The sequence below is a fragment of the Pseudorca crassidens genome, chromosome 6 (genome assembly GCF_039906515.1).
Source record: "Pseudorca crassidens isolate mPseCra1 chromosome 6, mPseCra1.hap1, whole genome shotgun sequence".
In the NCBI taxonomy this organism is placed as follows: Eukaryota; Metazoa; Chordata; class Mammalia; order Artiodactyla; family Delphinidae; genus Pseudorca; species Pseudorca crassidens.
Window position 1 is genome coordinate 16514152 of NC_090301.1, and position 20653 is coordinate 16534804.

At 42.8% G+C, this 20653-nt stretch overlaps 1 protein-coding gene across 4 annotated transcripts in view; it reads left to right on the forward strand.

Moving 5' to 3' along the window:
* Positions 1 to 6160: 6160 nt before the first annotated feature.
* The window catches only part of EPHA4 (EPH receptor A4), a 143717-nt gene continuing 129224 nt past the window's right edge, over positions 6161 to 20653 (forward strand). For 2 of the 4 annotated variants that reach the window (XM_067740441.1, XM_067740440.1), the window contains exons 1-3: positions 6170 to 6343; positions 9384 to 9451; positions 13563 to 14226. In XM_067740441.1, coding sequence (XP_067596542.1) covers positions 6253 to 6343; positions 9384 to 9451; positions 13563 to 14226 — 823 coding nt within the window. In that variant the 5' untranslated portion in view covers positions 6170 to 6252. Of the gene's footprint in view, positions 6344 to 9383; positions 9452 to 13562; positions 14227 to 20653 lie in introns of all 4 variants that reach the window. The other 2 variants (XM_067740443.1, XM_067740442.1) reach the window with 2 other exon arrangements.

A 20653-nucleotide genomic window follows, 5' to 3' on the forward strand; every position in this document is an offset into this window, starting at 1 on the left:
AAAGCAATATTTCCTCTATAAATATGCTTATAACATTCCATTAATTAAATAAACATTTAAAGAATTTATATTTTACTGCTGACTGAAAGAAACGCACAAACTAAAAGTTGAGAATTACGTTTTATCCGGGGCATTACCGAGGACTATAGGCCGGGAAAGCAGCCTCTCAGAAAGCTCTGAGGAACTGTTCCAAAGAGGTAAGAGAGGAGCCGGGATATACAGGAGCTTTTGCTAAAAAAACAAAAACGAAAACAAAAAACACATACACACACCAAAAAAACAAAACATGTAATCCAACATCAAAAGATTACTGCTAATCACAAAAACCAGACATCTCAAGTTAATCATTTGATTGCTTTTCTATATATGGAAAGATGCAAGATTCTGGGCATGTTGAAATTATTTCTTTGATATGCATCTTAACTATCTAGGGCCAGTATCCTGTTTTTCTGCATCCCGAATTCCCCTCAGGGTGCACCGTTGGGGACAGCTGCCGTGGCTGATGACTTGGTGGTGAGCAGTATTCATTGTTTACTGAAATGGCAGGCAACAATTTTTTGTCCACAGTACATATCTGTCATTTAAGACATTTTTAAAATCTTCAGAGATCTTTTAAATTACAAAATAAATATTGGAGGTACAAGCACTCTGTAAATGCTTTAGACTATGATAGGGGAAAGGAAAGTTACGTTTCTAAACTTCCATTCTCATTATGCACTAAATCATAAATCATGTTCACAATCCTATTATTTTTCTTATAGTATTTCACTGCAATTACATATGGTTTTTCAGAAAGAAAAAATAAAAGGGAGAAGTGGCTGTTGCTGTGCTTCTAGAAATTGGTTCTCTAACCAGATAATTACTTCTCTTTTAACGGGGCTAAAAATAAAAAAGTTCCAGTTTATGTTATCCCCATATATATTATCATTAGTTTTTCATCATAAAACAACTGTAATTCCAGAGCTCTTTTAATAATCATAAATCAACATAGCTATTAAATACTAAAATATTTAATAGCCAAAATAGTGGCTGTAACTTGCAGCTTTACATTGGCATTTTGAGTAAGAATGAGTGAACACCATTTGTTAGGTGTTGTATCAAAGGGTTCCAAGTAAAAAACATTCTACATTTCTTCACGGGCATGGCTTTCGTGCCTGAAAAATCAAATAGTTTTGATGTTTGACTCATGTTCTCAGGACAGCCAAAAACAGATGCAAGTGATCTCCTCTGAATTCTCCTGAAGAAAGGTGCATTGTCTCTGCAAAACGTTTAGTTTTGGATATCTAGAGTTGCTGCAGGACTGAACTGGGTGGGTGTCTTCCTCTCGTTCCACCTCCTTCTCCACAGCTCCCAGGAGAACAAAAGTTTCCCGGTGGTTTCTGTTCGGTTCCCCCACCCCCATGCGGTGGGTGTCGTGCCTGCCCAGGGCTGAAAAGACAACGTTCACATCTTAATCACATGGTCTTTGGCACACAGTAGGCACTTGAGTAATGTTTGAGTTGAACAAAAATTCAGATATAGCACCAGACAGACTTTCAGAAAAGTTTTGACTCCTTGAGATCTCCACCCTTATTTTCTTGTCCTTTTCCTCAGGGATTCTGAAGGTCTTTTACTGTGTCTTAGTATCTCACCCGTCTGACTGGTCAAGACCTGACTTCCGGGGCTCTCTTTCCCACTGAGGTGTAAAGGGCTAACAAGTGGCCTGCTTCTTATTTGCATAAGAAATAGCAGCAAAGCCTTGACATCAAAAGATAAAATCTCCAACAAAGTTTCCTGGGAGATTTAAGAAGCCCATCAACTATAGTTTCAGATCATTATATTTCAGGTGGTAGCTAAGTTTAGGGGCATTTTTCTGACAAAAGTTGATATTTCATTAGAGCTTTGGTTATTCATTATCACCAGTATCTTGACTTGGTGGTGACATTTTTTATTCCTTACACCTTGTTTCATTTAATTATTTTTGAAACTATTATATTTGAAGACAGTTACAATCCCTAGATTAAAATCCCACTGAATCATGTAGGGATATAAGAGTTTAGTGTGAGCTGTAATAAATCAACAATGAAAGAAGGGAAGCACTTAGAATTTATTTCCCCTACCTACTCCAGGAGTTGGTGAAATAAAGCCTTCTCCTCTCATGGAGAGCATCAGGTGAATCACAGAGATTGGTTTCCTTATGGAAGGGAAGTTTCAAGCTGAACAAATGATTGCACATTTAAAAATATTAATAGTTATTAATGAGATATTATTTGAAAGTAATAATAGCTACTGATCGTGAACCAGACACCATACTACGTGCTCTACAAAATTTATTCCATTTTTAGAAGAATCACATAGCTATCTACAATTCACAGATAAGAAAACCATATCTCAGAGAGGTTAAGTAACTTACACAAAGACACCCAGCTAGTAAAAGAACTGTTAGAATGTTAAACTAGGGATGTCAGTCTTGAAAATCCTGGTTCTGGCAATGACAGGGAGTCATTGGAGCACTGTTGGAGACTCCATTTATTAATAAAGAGACCAAGGTCCAGGGAAGTCCAGCTACACTAGCTAGAAAATCTGGCAGACTGTCTAGTAAAAGGCAGAGTGGATTCCTGTTCTCATTCTAACCTTTTCTCTAGTCTTCCATGCCCTCACTTTATTGTTGTTTTCTTGTCCAAAGGTCCAAGGTTCTTGTTACTTTGGTAAAATTGGTCCTCCGTTTAGATGCAGAAACTCCTAAGATACTTGGTGTTATTTTGAAAAGTCTTTACAAATTAGAGATACTTTTGAAATTCAACCTTAATTCAAATAAGCATTTAAAATGTACTTTGTAGCTCAAGATTTTATGGTAGGCACTGTACAAAAAGAACAATTACGCCAAGAATTTCAAATTATTGAATTATTATTTTCATTAAGCTTATAAGCGTATATGTTTTGACATATCTCTTATTGGATTCAAAATACTCTCAATTTCTCACAGCAGTGGGGAGGCTAGTTTGATTAAAGAGTCAAGCTAATTTATACTAAAAGTAGGTGATTTTAGGTGCTTTTTGTGTGGTATTCTATTGTATGCTTTCGACTTCACTGAGTGACTGATTTGTTGCAAATACTCTCAAACGTCTGAAAATTCCAAGGCGTTTTCCAATAAAGTAGGGGGTTTGCATAGATGGTAGACCAGGACCACCATCATTTTTTTTTCATTTTTGTCCTGTTTTTAAGGAGGAATCATGTCTGTTGGATTAGAACACTTTTCCTCTAGGTTATCACAGTGGACAGAGGAATTTTCAGCACCTCATTTCTTTTTTTTTTTTCTACTATAACTTTTATTACGGAAAACATTGAACACACTTAAGCATGGAAAGAATAGTATAATGAATTCACGAGTCCTATTATTCGGCACTTAAAAATATACCCCAAATTTCCCAATTCTCTTTCATCTATTTATTCCTTTACTCTTTTTCTTTCTTTTTCTTTTTTTATTGGAATGTTTCTACAGAAATCCAAGCTATCGTATACTTTCATCCTAAATACTTCAGTATTCAACAGCTCATTTCTGATCTTCAGCCCAGAAATGCTATAAAGGGGAAGTTATAGTTCAGTTTTCCCAAGTTAGCATTTCCTGCCTCTTGGGTCTCTAGATTATTGGGCTGCTTTGGGTCCTGAAAAGGGAAATGGGAAGAAAAAAGGGGACGGACATCACTGAATGTCCCCTAGCAAGTGAAGCCTTGCTTTCAGGCAGCTGTGGCTAGAAAGACTTTAATAATCAGTGTGCAGATACCGGGGTGGGGTGGGGGGCAGGGAATGGTTCATGTTTTAGAAATTTTACTGTTTCTAAGGAGGCAGCCAGTCGATTTCCCATTTCAACCACCCATACATGCAGCACTCAAATCTTGCAGAGAGGCAACAAGCAACTATTGTTTAAAAACGTTTTAAAAATAATTCGGATTGCTCTTTTTCTCCGCTGAGTCTGTGTACAGAATGACAGGGACCAATGTTCATCTCCTTTTTCAATAAACCTCAGGGAGACACGTGAAGGAACCTAGAAATGCATTCCTTAGAAGGACTTCGTGCGGTTATTTTAAATAATTTATACGCACACGTACATATATATCCCCCGCGTGCATTTCTTTCCCCCTTTTTACTTGTGTAAAATCAGTAGCTACAATAACTGAAATCCACTTCCTCAGACTGTGACATTTCAGCAGGTCTTTCACGGAGAAGTCAGAAAGTCTGGAGCCGCACAAGCTGTCCCTCTAGGCCACCGACTCACACGGCTACTGCCCAGCGCCTCGCCAAGTGCGCTCAAGTAAAAGTTGCCCATATAATTAGCCCGGGTCTGAATTTGCACAAGTGGAGTAGACACGATGTGCTACGGAGGCCAATGACCTGAAACCGTGGCCGCGATCTGCTTTCTCCTCCACACCGCCCTACACCCCTCGTTCTTTCTCTAGGATTTCTATTTCAGGGATGGCAGCTACTCAGGCAACCCCTGGGACACTAAGAGTTTCTCCTTGAAACGCTTTCTGATTTCGTCTTCTGCAATCCAGCTGGCGAGAAGTGCGACAGGACTCCCGGGCCCTCTCCACGGCCACCCGCCACCACTGCGCAGGGGTGGCCTGGGTGCTCCGGAGAGGGGCGGGTGTATGACAAGATACCCCACGGACACACCTACTCTGCGGACTGCGTGCTGCGGTCTTTGTCCGCTCGCCCTTCCGCGCGGGCCTCGCACTCCCTTTTCTGGCCGGCAGGTGGCGCGCTTGGTTCACGATGAGCTGCTGCCGGAGAGGGAAAGGCGCTTCCATCTCCCCGCGGTCGCCTTCCCGCTGGGACCAAGGCCCGGGAGGAAAACCTGGCCCTACCCCGTGGGGAGCCAGAAGAGGGGTGGCTTGGGAGGAGGAGAGAAGGAGGGAGGCCTCGTCAGGAATCGGGGCGTCTTCAAACGTCCGGAGAAATTCACCGAGTCACGTCGGGGGCCGGGCCCCGGGCCGCCTGCTGCGTTGCGGTCTCTGGGCAGCGCTCAGTTGGCTGCGCCCGCGTCCGGGGCATCAGGGGACAAACCAGGGCCCAGTGCTGCCTGGGCCCCCAGGAGGCCCACAGTGACACCCGCAGCACCTCGGCGGGGGCGGCTGCGCGGATTTCTGCGGGTCCTGTCGCTCACCACCGTCTACTGGGGCGGCGAGAGCTGTCCGGACCAGCGCAGGGGAGCAACGGGAGCGCAGGGCGGCAGCAACCGCTCCGGGCAGCCCCCGAGCTCGGGTTTGCGGCAGGTCCCGGCACTTCCACTTCAGCTCTTCGCCTCTACCCCCCGGGCCCCGAACTTGCTAGGCCCGGTTCCAGGTACTCCCCACGGGGAACACACAGTTGGCTCCCGGCAGCCAAGGCCATCTCGGGGCGCCTTGCCGGGGTGGGGAGTCCTGTCCCGGGGGCCGGGGAGGTGGAAGCGCCTTTCCCTCCAAGGCTGAGCGCGGAGATGGGGCCTGAGGGGGCTTCTCCGTTGCTAGAAAGTCTTTCGTTCAGTCTCTGGAGACAGGCCGAGGGCTGCACTCGACGTTGGGGACTGATTAGGTACCGCTCTCCAGGCAGCTGGGAGCCTGGGAAAAAAGCAGTAATCAAGCCACAGAACTCTCCCCAAAGAGCATTTCATATGTAGATGCACCACAAAGACACAAAATGGGGCCAGGAGCCAGGTAGCAGAGAGAGGCCGCGGCCGCGCGCAGGAGTGAACGTGTAGCCTGAGTCGGGGCGCGCGGGAGGCGAACACTTCGACCCTCAGAAAAAGAGCAACAGCAAAGAGGCAGGTCAACTTGATACTTTTTTTATTGCAATAAAAGAGCATTTTCCTCCATCTCAAACCGCCCGAGGCGTAAGATTGGGTTCCCACCCTTTCCTCGGACTTCCCCCAACCAATTCAGAGTCTTTCGAAGCTCCTTCCGCCGTCCAGGGGCTGGACCGCTGAGATGCGACCAGGGGACCCGCTGCTTCACTACAGCAGGGGAGGGACGCGGCAGAACTCGCCCCCTTAATCCCGGGGAGACCAAGCGCCCAGCCGAGCCGAGTGGGCGGGGCATAGGGGCGGGCTCTGCTCATCGGGGGCGGAGCAAGGCAACCCCTTCTGCGCTACTATTGGCTGCAAGCCCCGGACTGGCGGGTGCACGTCACGGGCCGGGCCCACCCCCTTGGCAATGTCTTCAGCCTGCTGCACTCCTAACTTAAGCATTTATTCCACTGGGATAGAAGCGACAGGAGCAGCGTTAGCACCGGCGAACCATGGCTGGGATTTTTTATTTCCTCCTCTTTTCGTTTCTGTTTGGGATTTGCGACGCTGTCACCGGTTCCAGGGTGTATCCCGCGAATGAAGGTAAGAACGGGGCGGCCTTTCTGCGGTCTGGGACAGAGAGGCGAAGATCGGCGGGTGAATGGTCCCCGGGAGCGCGAGGCCGGAGGGTGCAGGGGGATCCCGGCGCGAGCGGTCGCCTTGACTCCGGAGAAAGGGGTCTGGAGCGACGGGAACCGCGAAGGGAAGGCGGGGAGCGGCCGGGCAGCCTGCCTCGGGGCGGTGACCCGTGCGTGTGGCGAGGTTGCCCAAGTTTGTAGCGAAAGGACAAAGTTTATCGGCATCCACCGGCGAGGGCAGCCCGAGGTGCCCCGAGGGGATGCATGGGAGACAACGCCAAGAAAACAAATAAATAAATAAATTTTGTGGACCTACTCCTACCGCCACTTACCCACTCAGCCCAGGTCGAGGGGGAACGGAAACCTGGAGGTCCCTGAGGGGATGGTGGTGCTCTCGGGTTCTTGCGAAAGCTTTGCGAGCTCTGGTTTCTGCAAAGTTTCCCGAGCCCTGCGCTTGCCGGGACCTGGCTGCCGGGCCTCCGCCGCGCAGCGGTCGTGGCGCCGCTCGCCGGTCGCCGGTGACCTGATTTGATTGCTAGCACCCGGCGTCAGATACCTTTCTCCCAGCCGGGCCCCCGTGCCGTCGGGGTGCGATTGCTGGCCTAGGGGACACCAAGCTCCTCATGTCACCCCGCAGACCTTGGGAACCCGCTGGCAAGCTGAACGTACTCGAGTTTTAGCTTTTTGCCCCTACAACTGTACACCGGGTTAGTTTGAAGGGAACGTGCCGGACCAACTGGATCAGTGTAGGTGCTCAGTTTTATGTGCGTCTGTTTGGACATGCTGGAGGGCTGTGTGTGTGTGTGTGTGTGTGTGTGTGTGTGTGTGTGTGTGTGTCTGTGTCGGGGAGGTGGGGGTTCATCATTTAGTTTCTGATGATCTCAGAGAAAGGCGAGTTGCGTGTGCGTGTGGGTATGCGCGCGCGCGCGCGCATATGGGTGTCTGTGGGTGCGCGGGTGTCCGCGTCGACGCGGACAATTGTGTGCCTGTGCTCGAGTGCCCCGATTGTGTGCGCTTATGTTCCGGCGATGCTCACGCTCGAGCCTGCGCGCAACTGGCTCGCCGACTCCTTCACCTCCCCACCCTCCCCCATCCATCCATCCATCCATCCATCCATCCATCCGACTGTCCATCTCTCCAGGATCCGTGCATCCATTCCCGTACAATCTATCATTTTCCCTGTTCCGAAGGAGGGAGCCAAAAACCAACTTAGCCTTGGCTGGGCGGGCGGTGCCAAGAGCTCGCCGGACGCAACCTCCCAGAGATTCACACACCTGCCGGCAGACAAGGCTTGGGAGGAAAGAGGCGCTCTGTCACCCTTTCGATCTCCTCTCTCCTACCGACGTGGGCCATCTCGGTCCCTGCTGCCCCTCGGTCCCTGGGGTCGTTCCTCTGAGCGGTATCGTGGATCCCGCGTTCTCCTGACTACTTCGCACTCTTGTTAGGACGTCCCCCAAGACCTCTCTGCAGCAAACGCAGAGATTTTTTCCTTTTTTCCCCTTGTTTTTTCTTTGGGGAGCAAAACTTGGGAGCCCTAGACAAAAAAGGCGGTGATGGAGCTGTAGGCTGATGTAGAAAGGAGGGGGGTCAACCCCTCTCCGACCCCTCCTCCCCCTTAAAAATTAATTCATTTTGTTGCTTTTTATTCCCATCACGTTTTCTTTTCTCCCTTTTACCCTCCCTTTCTACTCCCTTCCTTTTTTTGTAAATTGGGTCTTATTGTTCCCTTTGTGTCCCTAATCCACCTTACATAAATCCAAATGGATGTAGCGGGCTTTTCTCTAGAGACCAAGAGGAGAGAAGGGGGGGCGCAACTCCGGGCGGGAGCGACCCAGGGAAGGCTCTACATTTTAAAATAATTAACAGAACCTAGGAATTCAGGTTTCTCGGGAAAATCAGGAGAAAGAGGCTCATTTTTAACTACTTTGACGTCGGGGTGAAATGAGAGGAGAGGTGGGCAGAATTCAGGGGCCGGGGGGCGATACTGAGAGTTGGGGTGCGCACGAGCAAGGGTGAAGGTTTCCCATTTCCCACCCCTCCCCCAGCCTGAAGAGCCAGCCTCCCTGATCAAATTAATAACCCAGTGGTTCCTTTGAGATGGGCCTTTCGACCCCCAGGCCTGCAGATCTCGGTGGGAAAGACAATGTGGAGAGTTTAGGAATTCATTGCGTCGTTTTCAATGTTCTCGGTGCCTAGGACTGTTCCAGCGTGGGCGGGGTGCGACCGTCGTATAGCCGCCCTCCCGGTCCCCCCAAGCTGGGATGCATACTCTTAGGTGTAGCACAAGCATACTAAATCTATTAGGCAGTCCTCCATAACTAAAATTTAAACCAGTGATTTCCTCTTGGGGGAAGGAGTCTCCGATTGTCTTCAAAAAGGCCAAATAGAATACTTAAGTGTATTTGCATTCTAATTCCACACGTCTGCCATTTCCCCCTTCTGAAACTTTGATATTTAAAAAAGCAGCGGATACCACATCCAGGGCCTATTTATTTGGTGGTGGAGGAAAAAAAAAAAATGGTAGGGGAGAGAGCCTTTTCATGACCCTTTTGAGTACTCTCTGATAGAATTCACTTGTGGCTCTGTCACCATGATGATGAGTTATGCGGTCATCTGAAACTTGCAAAAACAAATAACTCTAGTAGATACCAGACAGAGATGAATGCAGATTTTGCTTGGGAGTGTAACTGCCCTACATAGATATATTTATTTTTTGAATTGTACTTGAGATTCTCAATTCATCCTTTTTAGAAAAAGAATCAACTGAGTCCTGGGATGGAATTTTAAATGCTAAGCAAGTTAAATAAATAAGAACCTGCAGATTTAAAGAGGGGAGAAGATCGAGTGAGTAATGATTATTTACATAAGTGAGACCGGGTTTAGGTTTTGATCAGAGTTGGATATGCACACCCTCGGCACATATGGAAACGCTCAGGCAAATGGTTTTTTGTAGTATTGGCTTTTTGCAATTGGAAATTAATCTATTTTTCTTTGGTTTTTTGCAGTTACTTTACTGGATTCCAGATCTGTTCAGGGAGAACTTGGGTGGATAGCAAGCCCTCTGGAAGGAGGGGTAAGTTCTGAATTGCTCTCTGATCCACAGGGTAAAAAGGAGTGATTAGCAACTTTCTGAGAGTCCTAATGGCGTGATTCTTGTTGATTGTGGCCGGGGGTCAGATTTCCGCCATGGCCTATGAAGTGAATTACGCTTTGTTGGAGAAATCCTATACTCCCTTTGGATAGCTCTGTCATGGAAGAACTGGAATCCAAAAGGGGTTTCCAAACTAGGAGATTGGTGGAGGCATTGCCTTAGATGCCTATTTAAGACTAAAACACCAACAAGAAATACGATCTGGGGACCAAATTCGTATTTATGCCTATTGCAGTGATAGCCATGAAGTCCTGACAGGGTTAATTTTAGAGCAATTGTTCTATTTCCAGAGGAGGAAAATGAATAAATAAAAATACCAGGGAGAGAACATTTCTAATTGTACCAGGAGCAGGTTTAGTTCTGTGTGTGAGCAGCGGGGGGCTCTGTAACTTGCTATGACAATCTTAAATCAGCTGCTTTTCGCTTGCACGCTGAGAGAAAGCCTTACAAACTTGTACCAAGGGCAACATCTATGCAGAAAAAAAAAAAAAAAAAGCCCCAAGTTTGGCATTGTTGTTACTAAATATGAAAGTTAAAGTATTTGGAATCTTGGATCTTTGGGGACTGGGGAGGCTGGATTATAGCGTATGAGAGGGCATCACTGTTCATTTCTTCTTGAATTTGCCATGAGAATAGAATTAGGTCAATAGCCACATTCTCCTACCCCATCCTCCCCCCTTAATAATAGGTCAGAATGAATCAGCTTTGGAAAGAAATCAGTACAATGTGTAACTCTGGCATCTGCCAAACTGAAACTCTCAAATCCTTTAAAAATTAAGCATATCATCCTACCTTTACTTGATAGTCTACGACTGAGCCATTTGATTAAAAGCGGTGGGGGTGAAAGATTAGGAGTCTTTATCAGGCAAAAATTGTAATGCCAGCACCCAGTACGGCGCTCCACACCTGGCCATTGAATAAACAATAAAGGATTGAAAAAAAATAAAGATTCACAGAAACTGTTATAGAAGATGGGCTTCAAAAATAAGACAAGGCAAGAATGGAAAATTTTAGGCTTTTTCCAAAGCAAGTCTTGTCATCCATTTGAAATAAAATGGAGACTGTCCTGCCTTCCTGTTTTTCTGCCTGAACTTGACTGAAGTTGGTTGGGTCTCCGCTGAAAAATTCTAGTCTGCCCTCAAAACCATTTTTTTTTAAAGGGAGGGAGAATGATTGGCAGGTCTCTGGCAGTGTAGACAGGCTGTATTCACCGCTGATTGCAGGCAATTGCCCTCATCCTTTGAATGCGAAGAAAGGTACAGCTTTATCTTGTGAGAGTCAGACTCTTGTTAATCCTATACCCTGGAAAGGTCATTGATTCAAGGAGGCTTTCCCATGCTACACCAGAGGTATTGCTCTGTAGGCCGAATGTATTAGAACTGCTGGCAAAACTGAGGATGGAAGGTATCAGTACTTGCATTAAAAAAATTAATGAGCCTTATTTTTCTTACTGGCTGTTCCCAAGTTTGAAGAGAGGATACGTCTAGTATGATTTTGGACCTGACTTGTTACACTAAATATACATGTGACCTATTGAAAAGCAAGGAGTAGCACATTTTCAAGTACAGTTCATGGTCTATCTAGTTTCTGGGAAGCTTTTATTGCAACTTAATATGCTGCAGACATCTCCCTCCCCCCACCCCAGCTCCCAGAGAACTGTTGAAAGAGCACCTGGTCACTTTTTCTAGACACAAAACTTCTTTTGGTTGTCTCCATGCCCCTTAAAAAAAAAAAAAATACTGTGCATAGCTGACTGTACACAACCCAGAACCTTTTATGGGCAGAATGTGGACTTCTGAATATAGAATGTATTCCTTCCCTTTCCTTAAATACCATGTGTGTAATGTTTTAAATATTGTTAGGAAACATAAAAAATGAAATTTTATTTGTGTATAATAGAATTAGTCCTTCCAAACTACATAGTAGCCATTGAGAAATTATGTGCCAAATTATAAAGTTTAATTAATTTCTAGATTTTGTAATAAAGAAGACTTTTTGGGGCCTAGAATGAAGGGGTAAATTGGATATCTAACAAGTAGGGGGTGGATTGGCTTTAAAAAAGTCTTTCTGAGTATACAAGCATATTTGAATCTTTGGATTATTCTGAAATCTCTACTTATTGTTAGAACAGTTCACATCTTTCTTGGCTGGAAATTTGAGATTATAATTTTGACGAATAATGACATTTATTTGTTTGTTGTTGTTGTTATTTTTAAAAAGAAAAAGAAACCTTATGTGACAATACCACCAGGTCAAAAATGAATTGTAGTCACTGTTCTTTCATTTTGCCATCAGAACAGCTAAGCAGAACATGAAAATAATGGAAAGTGATGGTTTCTGATGGCAACATTGTAGCAAAAACCGAATTTCTTTTCAGTGTTCATTTAAAGGAGTATACTGAGTTTCTGACACTGATTGTAAAATGCAAAACTAAGGGGAGATTTGTCCTTGTTCTGCTGAATTGATCAATGTGTTTAGACAATTAAGTTCGGGCTGGAAAATTCGAATTAGACCTGAATTATGTGTATGAACTGTGGAGATATCCCTATGTGCTTTCATTTACATTGATAAATGTGTTTTTCCATATTTCCTTTGTTCTGAGATGAGAAGCATGCTGAGTAGGTTTTTTTGAAGGTGGGGATCTATTTTTGGATTTACATGAATTTCCCCCAAATAAGTAAATTACTGGTGATTTATTGCTTAGTGGATAAAAAGAAATTTTAGTCACCACAGGGCACTTAACTCTCCCAGTTCTAAAACTTTCATAATGGTGGCAGATGAAAGGGATACAGAATTTTATGCATTATGACCCTTCACATAGTAACATTTCCATCCATTAATAGTAACATTTCCATCCATCCAATGCACAGATGGGAAACCTGTTAAAAGATATGTTATGATTCTGTGTACTTCATTGGCTTGAATGGAGCTTTAAGTATAGCTATTACAGAATACAAATTTTTTTTAAACTATCTTTTTTCTTCTAATTATATTCATGTGTTAGATACTTAAGCTGATTTATACCAGATCTATGTAAAGGAATTACTGTAGATATTAATGAAGAATTGGAGGCTGTCTATCAGTCTGGTAGGAGCCCCAAGTTATCTTGCTGCTTTTAGGATTATTTTAAAAGCCACAGCGAGAAGGAAACTACGCTAGTCACAGTGAATTTTGCTGAATTCAGATTAGCCCACTATGAGAGTCTCTATGTTAGGAAGTAGATTGAAAGAAAACCCTACTATCCTTCTTTAATTTTCTTGGGCTTTGACTCATAAATACCACTTACTGTTTTATTCTCAATATCCACAGTCTATTTAGAAGCAATGCACGTGTGCATTCGTGTTTACTTTGTTTTAAAAATAAGAACAGTATACAAACTTTTTGACTGAATACATGTTCTTGAAAAGTGTTCTACCATCATAAATGACAGTGTATTTGAGAAATCTAACCATAAAGTTTACTCTCTGTCTTCCCAGGATTACCAAAACCAAAATGGTGAGATTTTCTTTACCCCTTTGAAGAGTAGTGACATCGCCAAAAAAAAAAAAAAAAAAATAGACTTTTTTTTTTTAGGTATTAGAGAGCAGAGTTCTGACAGGAGCACCACTGATTGACTGATAACTGTCTTCCTTTGGCAGACTCTGCACTTCCTGCTCTTAATTTGCAGGTCTCTGCTCAGTTGTTGAAACAATACACATACTAGTTTTTTCATTTATGAGTAAGTTTGAACTGTTGTCACTTGAACTTGTAGCAGTTGTAATAGGTGAATTTGAGGTTGTTAGACCACCACGAACGAGGAACTGCTGAGAACTCAAAAGCAATCAATCCAGCAAAGCCCCTGGATCTGAGGCAAAAGAGTGAAAATTAAAATACTTTCCCAATATAATATCACCTTGGTGAGGAATTAGCGCTGGGTAGCTTTCTTTCTTACTGCAACAAAAATCATCACTGTGCTATGAGGGTAAAATAGAACTGATAAGTCACGGTATGATGAAATGTTTGTAATCGATGCATTTCCTTTGGATCTGTGCAGTGGGAGGAAGTGAGTATTATGGATGAAAAAAATACGCCAATCCGAACCTACCAAGTGTGCAACGTGATGGAGCCCAGCCAGAATAATTGGCTGCGAACTGATTGGATCACCCGAGAAGGGGCTCAGAGGGTGTACATTGAGATCAAGTTCACCTTGAGGGACTGCAACAGTCTTCCGGGTGTCATGGGCACTTGCAAGGAGACGTTTAACCTGTACTACTATGAATCAGACAACGACAAGGAGCGTTTTATCCGAGAGAGCCAGTTTGCCAAAATTGACACCATCGCCGCCGACGAGAGCTTCACCCAAGTGGACATTGGCGACCGGATCATGAAGCTGAACACGGAAATCCGGGATGTAGGGCCATTGAGCAAAAAGGGGTTCTACCTGGCGTTTCAGGATGTAGGGGCCTGCATCGCCTTGGTTTCGGTCCGAGTGTTCTACAAGAAGTGTCCGCTCACCGTTCGCAATCTGGCTCAGTTTCCAGACACCATCACAGGGGCCGATACGTCTTCCCTGGTGGAAGTTCGAGGCTCCTGTGTCAACAACTCAGAAGAGAAGGATGTGCCAAAAATGTACTGCGGGGCAGATGGTGAATGGCTGGTACCCATTGGCAACTGCCTATGCCATGCCGGGCATGAAGAGCGGAATGGAGAATGCCAAGGTAAGGAGAGCCATCTTGTACTTTTCATTAGGGCTGAGTGCACATAATTAAATCAGAGATGAGACTAAATGGAGTAAAGCCAGTAATTAGCAGCCCCTGTGGGATGTGGTGGGACAGAGGGGTCTAATGAGTAAGTGCTACAGCTCCAGGTGGCAAAGCTAAGACGATTCTAATACTGACAAAATAAATGATGCTGCTGTAATCAGCAGAAGGCCAAACACATTTGCTAACAGGCACTTAGATCTGAACCGGCTTGATGTGCCCTCTGAAATGTAAATGAACAAGCTGAAGAAAGGCCCTGATTGATCCTTGCTTAAAGAGGGCCGACACATTTTCGAACCATGGTTCTCCTGTCCGTAAACATCTCTCCTCGTGTGGATGTGTACATGAATGATTTAAAGGTGGAATTAGGATTTGTTGTTCCAGTTTCCTCCTGCTGATTAAAATTGAGCTGTGCGAGGAAAGTCCAGTTTTTCCTGCCTTGTGGACCAGTGTAGACATGGCCCAGCAAAGTGGAGTGGCAAGGTTTCAAGTGCCTTATGTTCCACTGAGCACCCATTGATAGGGTTTCCAAGTGAAATGAATCTTGATGAAAGACCTCTTGATTTCCCTGAGGAGGTGATAAAGAGCTAGGAAGAGTCTTCTTATTCGATCTGTGGTCAGAGGCAATAGTAAATTGTAATCCATTTTGATTATTGAGTTTCTGAAGAAATCCAGATTTTTTTTATCATGTTAATTACTATTTATCATATTACTAAGGTGACTTTTTTTTTTTTTTCCTCTCACCTAAAGTTCTGTGTCTGCAATTCCCTCTTCCCTTATTTCGCCTTTCTGGGGAGTTTGCAAACTTGTCTTCTTTATAGCAGCTTTGTGTTTGAGGAAGGACTGGGAGTAATCCATATTTATATGGATTGCTCATGTCATGTGTGGATTAAGGCTTAAAAAAAAGCAGTTATTCCAAGATTTTAATTTTTGCTTGGTATTTATTTTCAGTGGTTATTAATAGTCTGCTGCTGCCAGTCTTATTATGGTTACTACTAAAGCGTGTAACTCTTGGTCCCATCTCTGGAACAGATCAGATTAATCTTTTCTCAGGGTAATTGTTGAACTGTAGACTGCATTGCCACATGGTTCATCTGATTTGGCGATTAAAGAGCCCGAAATAACTGACTGCCAAACAATTTGTCTGGCATTTCAACCATCTTAATGACAGGGTGGGATTAACTATGGAGCAATCCACTTGACTGATTGGAAATCAACAGTTATAACCTAAAGAAAGTTGCATTTGGGGTAGTTTGGTGTCATAGAGTTTATGCATTTCTCCTTTCAGAGTTCATAAGTGTCATTCTTGATCTGCTATAGTTATTTCTAGGCATAGCTAACAATGACTGTCTTTTAACTGCATTGAAAAGTAAAACAGAATAAAGGCTGGCAACCTTTTCTGTTGACCTAGAGTCAAAAGGTAAACTTGTGAACTTGAAAATTTAAAGGTTGGAATTTCAAGGGTTTTCTTGTTTTGTTTTGTTTTTACAAAGGTTGATTTCTTGCCATTTTGTTAACTCTTGACTTGGCAACTACTAGCTAAGCTGTACCAAATGGAAACCCTGAAGTAGATTCTGGTATTAACATTAGAAAATACGTGAGTGCATTGTTACTGGCACTGAAATTACAATCATCATAGCAGGAAGAGTGAAATGAATAGGGCAGTGACATTGCATCACATTTTAGAGTAAATTATTCTGCCTTTTTGATTTTTGTAAGACAGGACTTGCACATCTTTACATTTCAAGATTCTTATATATATTTAAACACACACACACACACATTGTCTTCCATTTCTTGCTCAAATGTTCGTGCTTCTGGCATTAGTACATTTCTCTGTATCTAACGTCATTGATTTCCAATTGTCACAGAGCCCAGTAACTCATACATTGCTGCACAGTGAGACTCCTTGACATTTTTACAACCCAAATGAGAAGGAAAAGAGAAAAAGATGGAGGGGGAAGTGAATGTAAAGGCAATTGAACATGGTAGTGGTTGGCTTTATGGAAATAACCTTGGGAATCCAGTTCATCGTCATGTGGTCCATGGAAAGGGTGAGGCTTCATGTTTTAGGTCCAGTCCGTTTCTGAGCAAACTGTTCCTAACACAAGGCGAGATATTTAATGGAAGGGGAAGGTTGATTAAGCTATTTTTGAGAATCTTTGTTCTCTGCACTCTTGCTACCGAGGTATTTTCTTTGCTACTTGTAAAATGATTAAATCTTTCAAGAAGACACTTTTTGCACAAAACCTTGCACTTTGCTTGTATTTAAGACTACCAGGTAAGAATCTCTGATGAATTTAGGGAGGAAGAAAAAACTTGAATGACAACAATTCTAAAATTCCAAATTTGAGTGCGAATTTTTGGGGATAACTCAAGACTGTAAACGTCTTAAGAGTAATGAAAATGGTTTCCTCCATCCGTGCCATCATTACTGGAGTATCAGGATTATCTAGGAAGAGCAGAAAGAACATCAACACAAGGAAATGTGTCTCAGTTTGGTCACTTAGCTGCAAGACCTTGAGCATTTCTTAAGCCCTCTGAGCCTTGGTTTGTTCATCTATAAAATGGGTTGATAATAATTGTACTTAGCTTAGAGACTTGCTATGAGGACACAGTGATGTAAAATTAGTAAAAATCACCTTTTAGATCATAAAGCATTAATCTGATGTTAATGCTAACATTTCCTTTATCACTCAGCTCTTACCAAGGTCATAGCTGTTGAATTTTAAGGTTGTTGAGTTAAAATGGTAAAAGGGAAGTCCATCTTACAACCGCTCTTAGAAGTCAAGGACAAAGATAGGAAGCATTGCCTTTGCCCTAACAAAGAATAACATTCATTTGAAAATGATATTTGGAGAGTGTCATTTTTCTCCCCTCCCCGACAGGAAAGAGAACTTTCTTCTGAGTGAAAGAAAAGTGATTTGGAAGTGGGACAAGAAAGACCAGGGCGTAAAGGGAGCTTAAGAAAGGATATAAAGGAGAATGGGCAAGTCTTCAGAACTCTGGCTGCAGGTTCCTCCCCAATTGTCTTTTCAATGGGTCTGCTGTGGCAGGACAAATAGAAGAACAGGTGAAAGGTCACCTACTTCCTCATCCATCTTCCTTGGGGTCTGGGAGGTCAGAGTGAAGATTGATTAAGATCTTAAATGTTTGACAAAAGATCCTTGGGCAAAAATGGCCAGGGCGGGTGGGGGCCTGGGGTGTGCTGTTGTTTGCATCTAACCCTGGTCATCGGCTGGAGTCCTCAAGGGACCTTGGGGACAGGACTACACTTCCTCTTGGAGTTCTTACCTCCAAGCAGTACATGCAAATGCAGACGGAGGTGAGTGGCCGCGTCAAAAGTGTCAAGAGCGGCAGGGTGATGGCGGGCATTGCCCTTTGAAGCAGCTGCAAGTTCATTCTGCCCTTGAATACCATTTTCTGAAATGATCTGGCTCGGTCTCAGCAGGACAAAAAAGAGTGTGAGCCACTCATCTGTCTTCTCCAGGAGAATGTCTGCCTGGTGTTAGCAGTAGTTTGAACTTGCCTAGTGATTGGGTGCAGCGGATAAGTAACTGTGCTAGTTAGTAGGAAAAAGGAAACAAAATCCTCCTGAGACATGTCCCCCCCGCCCCCGGGAGGGAATGTTCCAGATGTTTTACAGGGCTGTTTTATTACCTCAGAAATATTAAGCAGGAGGAAGAGAGGAAAAGATTCTTTATTAACTTATTCTTTGCTTAAATAAAGAGCTGAACAATGAAAGGGAAGTCACAGATTTACTCTTTGTGAAAGATTAATAAGCAATATTTTCAGAGAGCATGGATAAAAATAATACTAATGAAAAGAAAACATTCTTATGGAGTCACTTAAGGCCAAATAATGCTAGGTAGGAATTAAACCTTGCTTAAATACATAATTTTGCTGTAAATTGTTTGGGGTCCTCTATATCTAGGACCTATATTATATATCATTACATATATGACACCTTCCTATCAGCGAAAGGTATCTTATTAAAAGCTCTTTTGAGAAAGAACGATACAGAAATGCTTTGATGGCTGTAAAATAGTTCCCATCTGTGCTCTGAAAAGAGGGAGAGGGCTGTGTTTAGACAAAAATTATTACTTTGTTTTCCTAATATATTATAGAAGGACCGTAGGAGAACACAGTACGGGAAAGGAAGCATTTAAAATATAGTTCAGAGAGATACTGTTATACCCTTTCCACTTCTGAAATTTTTCTTCTACCTTTGAATCATGTCTTTAAGAATCAATTGCTCAAGTCACATGGCTGCTTTTATCTCTGGCTTTGAAGCATGGCTGTGATCATTGAAAGACACGATTCTTTACATCTGAGAAGAGCAGGGTTTAATTATTGTCCTTTTCCCGTTATACTTTTTTATTTTCCCTTCTACGTGTGACCAGGCTTCTTTTGTGAGTGTGAATCAGGCAATGGTCTCTATTTGGGATTCACCAAAGCACCACGTAGGAATTACCTCAGGGATGTTTGAATCCGATATTTAAGATTTGATGATTTATTTTAATCTGACTGAACTTCCTTGTACATTTCAAAAATGAATTAAGACACAATTATTCTGTTAAGACTTGAGTCTTTAGGAGAAAGACAGATTAAATGGCTTTTCAGTTACTACAGCGCGAAACAGAGGTGGTCATGATACATGTTTGACTTTCACATTGTTGAATTTTAATACTTAGGTTTTTGGGGGGCAATTTTTTTTGCATTTAATTAATGAATTTAACATTACCAAAGAACTGTATGCTTCAGACTCTTACTCCAACTTGTTTCTGAGTTCCCACTCCTTATGATTTGGTAGATAATGCAAATATATCTATATTCATGTATTTTAAAAAATTATGGAAATGGAATCATCTTCTTGTCATCTTGTTTTTAAGATGCTTGACTGTTTGTCATGGACATCACTCCATATTAGAGAATATAACTTTTTTCCATCCTTCATAATTGATAATTAATATTCTGTAGTATGAATAGATCATACTTTAATTTTTTTCCTTGTTGGTTGATAGTTAGTGTGTCTTAGTTTTTCCTGGTAATATTTTTAAGCAAACACTTTAATTTGTAAATCATACGTGTACATTTTTTAAAAATTTGGATTAGCCTTGCTTTGTTATTTTTCTGGCTTTATCTTGGACAAGTGAATTTAGTAAAACTTCTTGACTATGAGCATGGATGTGGAGGAGGTCAGTCTAGGATAACCAGACAAGTAACACCACTGACAATTAAGGAACACAGTGGAGTCTCATTAAATGTTCATTGAATGAATGAATAAATAAATGCATAAGGTATTGTGGCCTGTTTCATATTAAACATTTATTTGGTGGAGTAGTGTTTCATGGAGTCAACATGCTATATCAGAATCTTTGCATGTGACTCACGTATTATGAGGTCCTTTTTTGTAATTCCTACTTCAGTTGGGTCTTAACTATTTTCATCATGTTCATGAACCATCTCTATGATCTGAATGTTCAAAAATCTCTGCAGCCCACGAGTTAACATAGTTATTAGCACAAAAGGGCTAAGACCTGCCTTTGAAGTTGGAGACTTGAGTTTAGTTTCTAGGTGTGCTGCTTAACCAGGTGTGCAATCATGGTCACTAACTTAACCTCCCTAACCTCAAGTTTACATCTGCAGATTGCTGACAATGGTATGTTATTATGTATGATACACACATATCAGCACGCGTGTACAAAGGGTTTAGCACAGTGCCTAGAATGATTAAGCACTCATGAAGTGGAAAATGTTATTGTTAATTTTTTTGTTGTTCGATAGAAATATGGTGACAGTATGGGCTATTAGGTCATTGTCTGTCCAACAATGGAAACCGGTTTAGGGTTTGAAGTAGATTTTTTTGGCGGGGGGGAGAGGTGAGGGCAGTGGTGATATTATGCAAGGGTGTAGGGGATGGTATGAAATGGCTGTTCTTATCTGCATTGATCAAATCCTCTGTTCTCCAGCCTACTGCAGTGATTCTCAAAGTGTGTTCCAGCTGGGTTCCCCAAGACCTTTTCATGTGGTCTGCAAGGTCAAAACTTTAATACTGATATGTCATTCGCCTTTTCCCTCCCCTTTTCTCATGAATGGAGTTTTCCAGAGGCTACCTGATACGTGATAGCTCATCTCATCGAATTGAATAGAGAAGCAAGTACGAGAATCCAGCTGTCCTCTGTTAAGACAGGCGTTTAACGATGTCACTCTTCTCACTAATTTTACTTTAGAAAATAAAGGAATTTTTTTCATTAAAACATATTGTGTTACCATGTAATGGGTTTATTATCGATACTTTTAAATAAGTTCCTCTCAGTTTCAATTTCTAATGGTAAATATTGGTAGCTTTAACCCACATAAACAAAAGCACGTTGGCATCCTC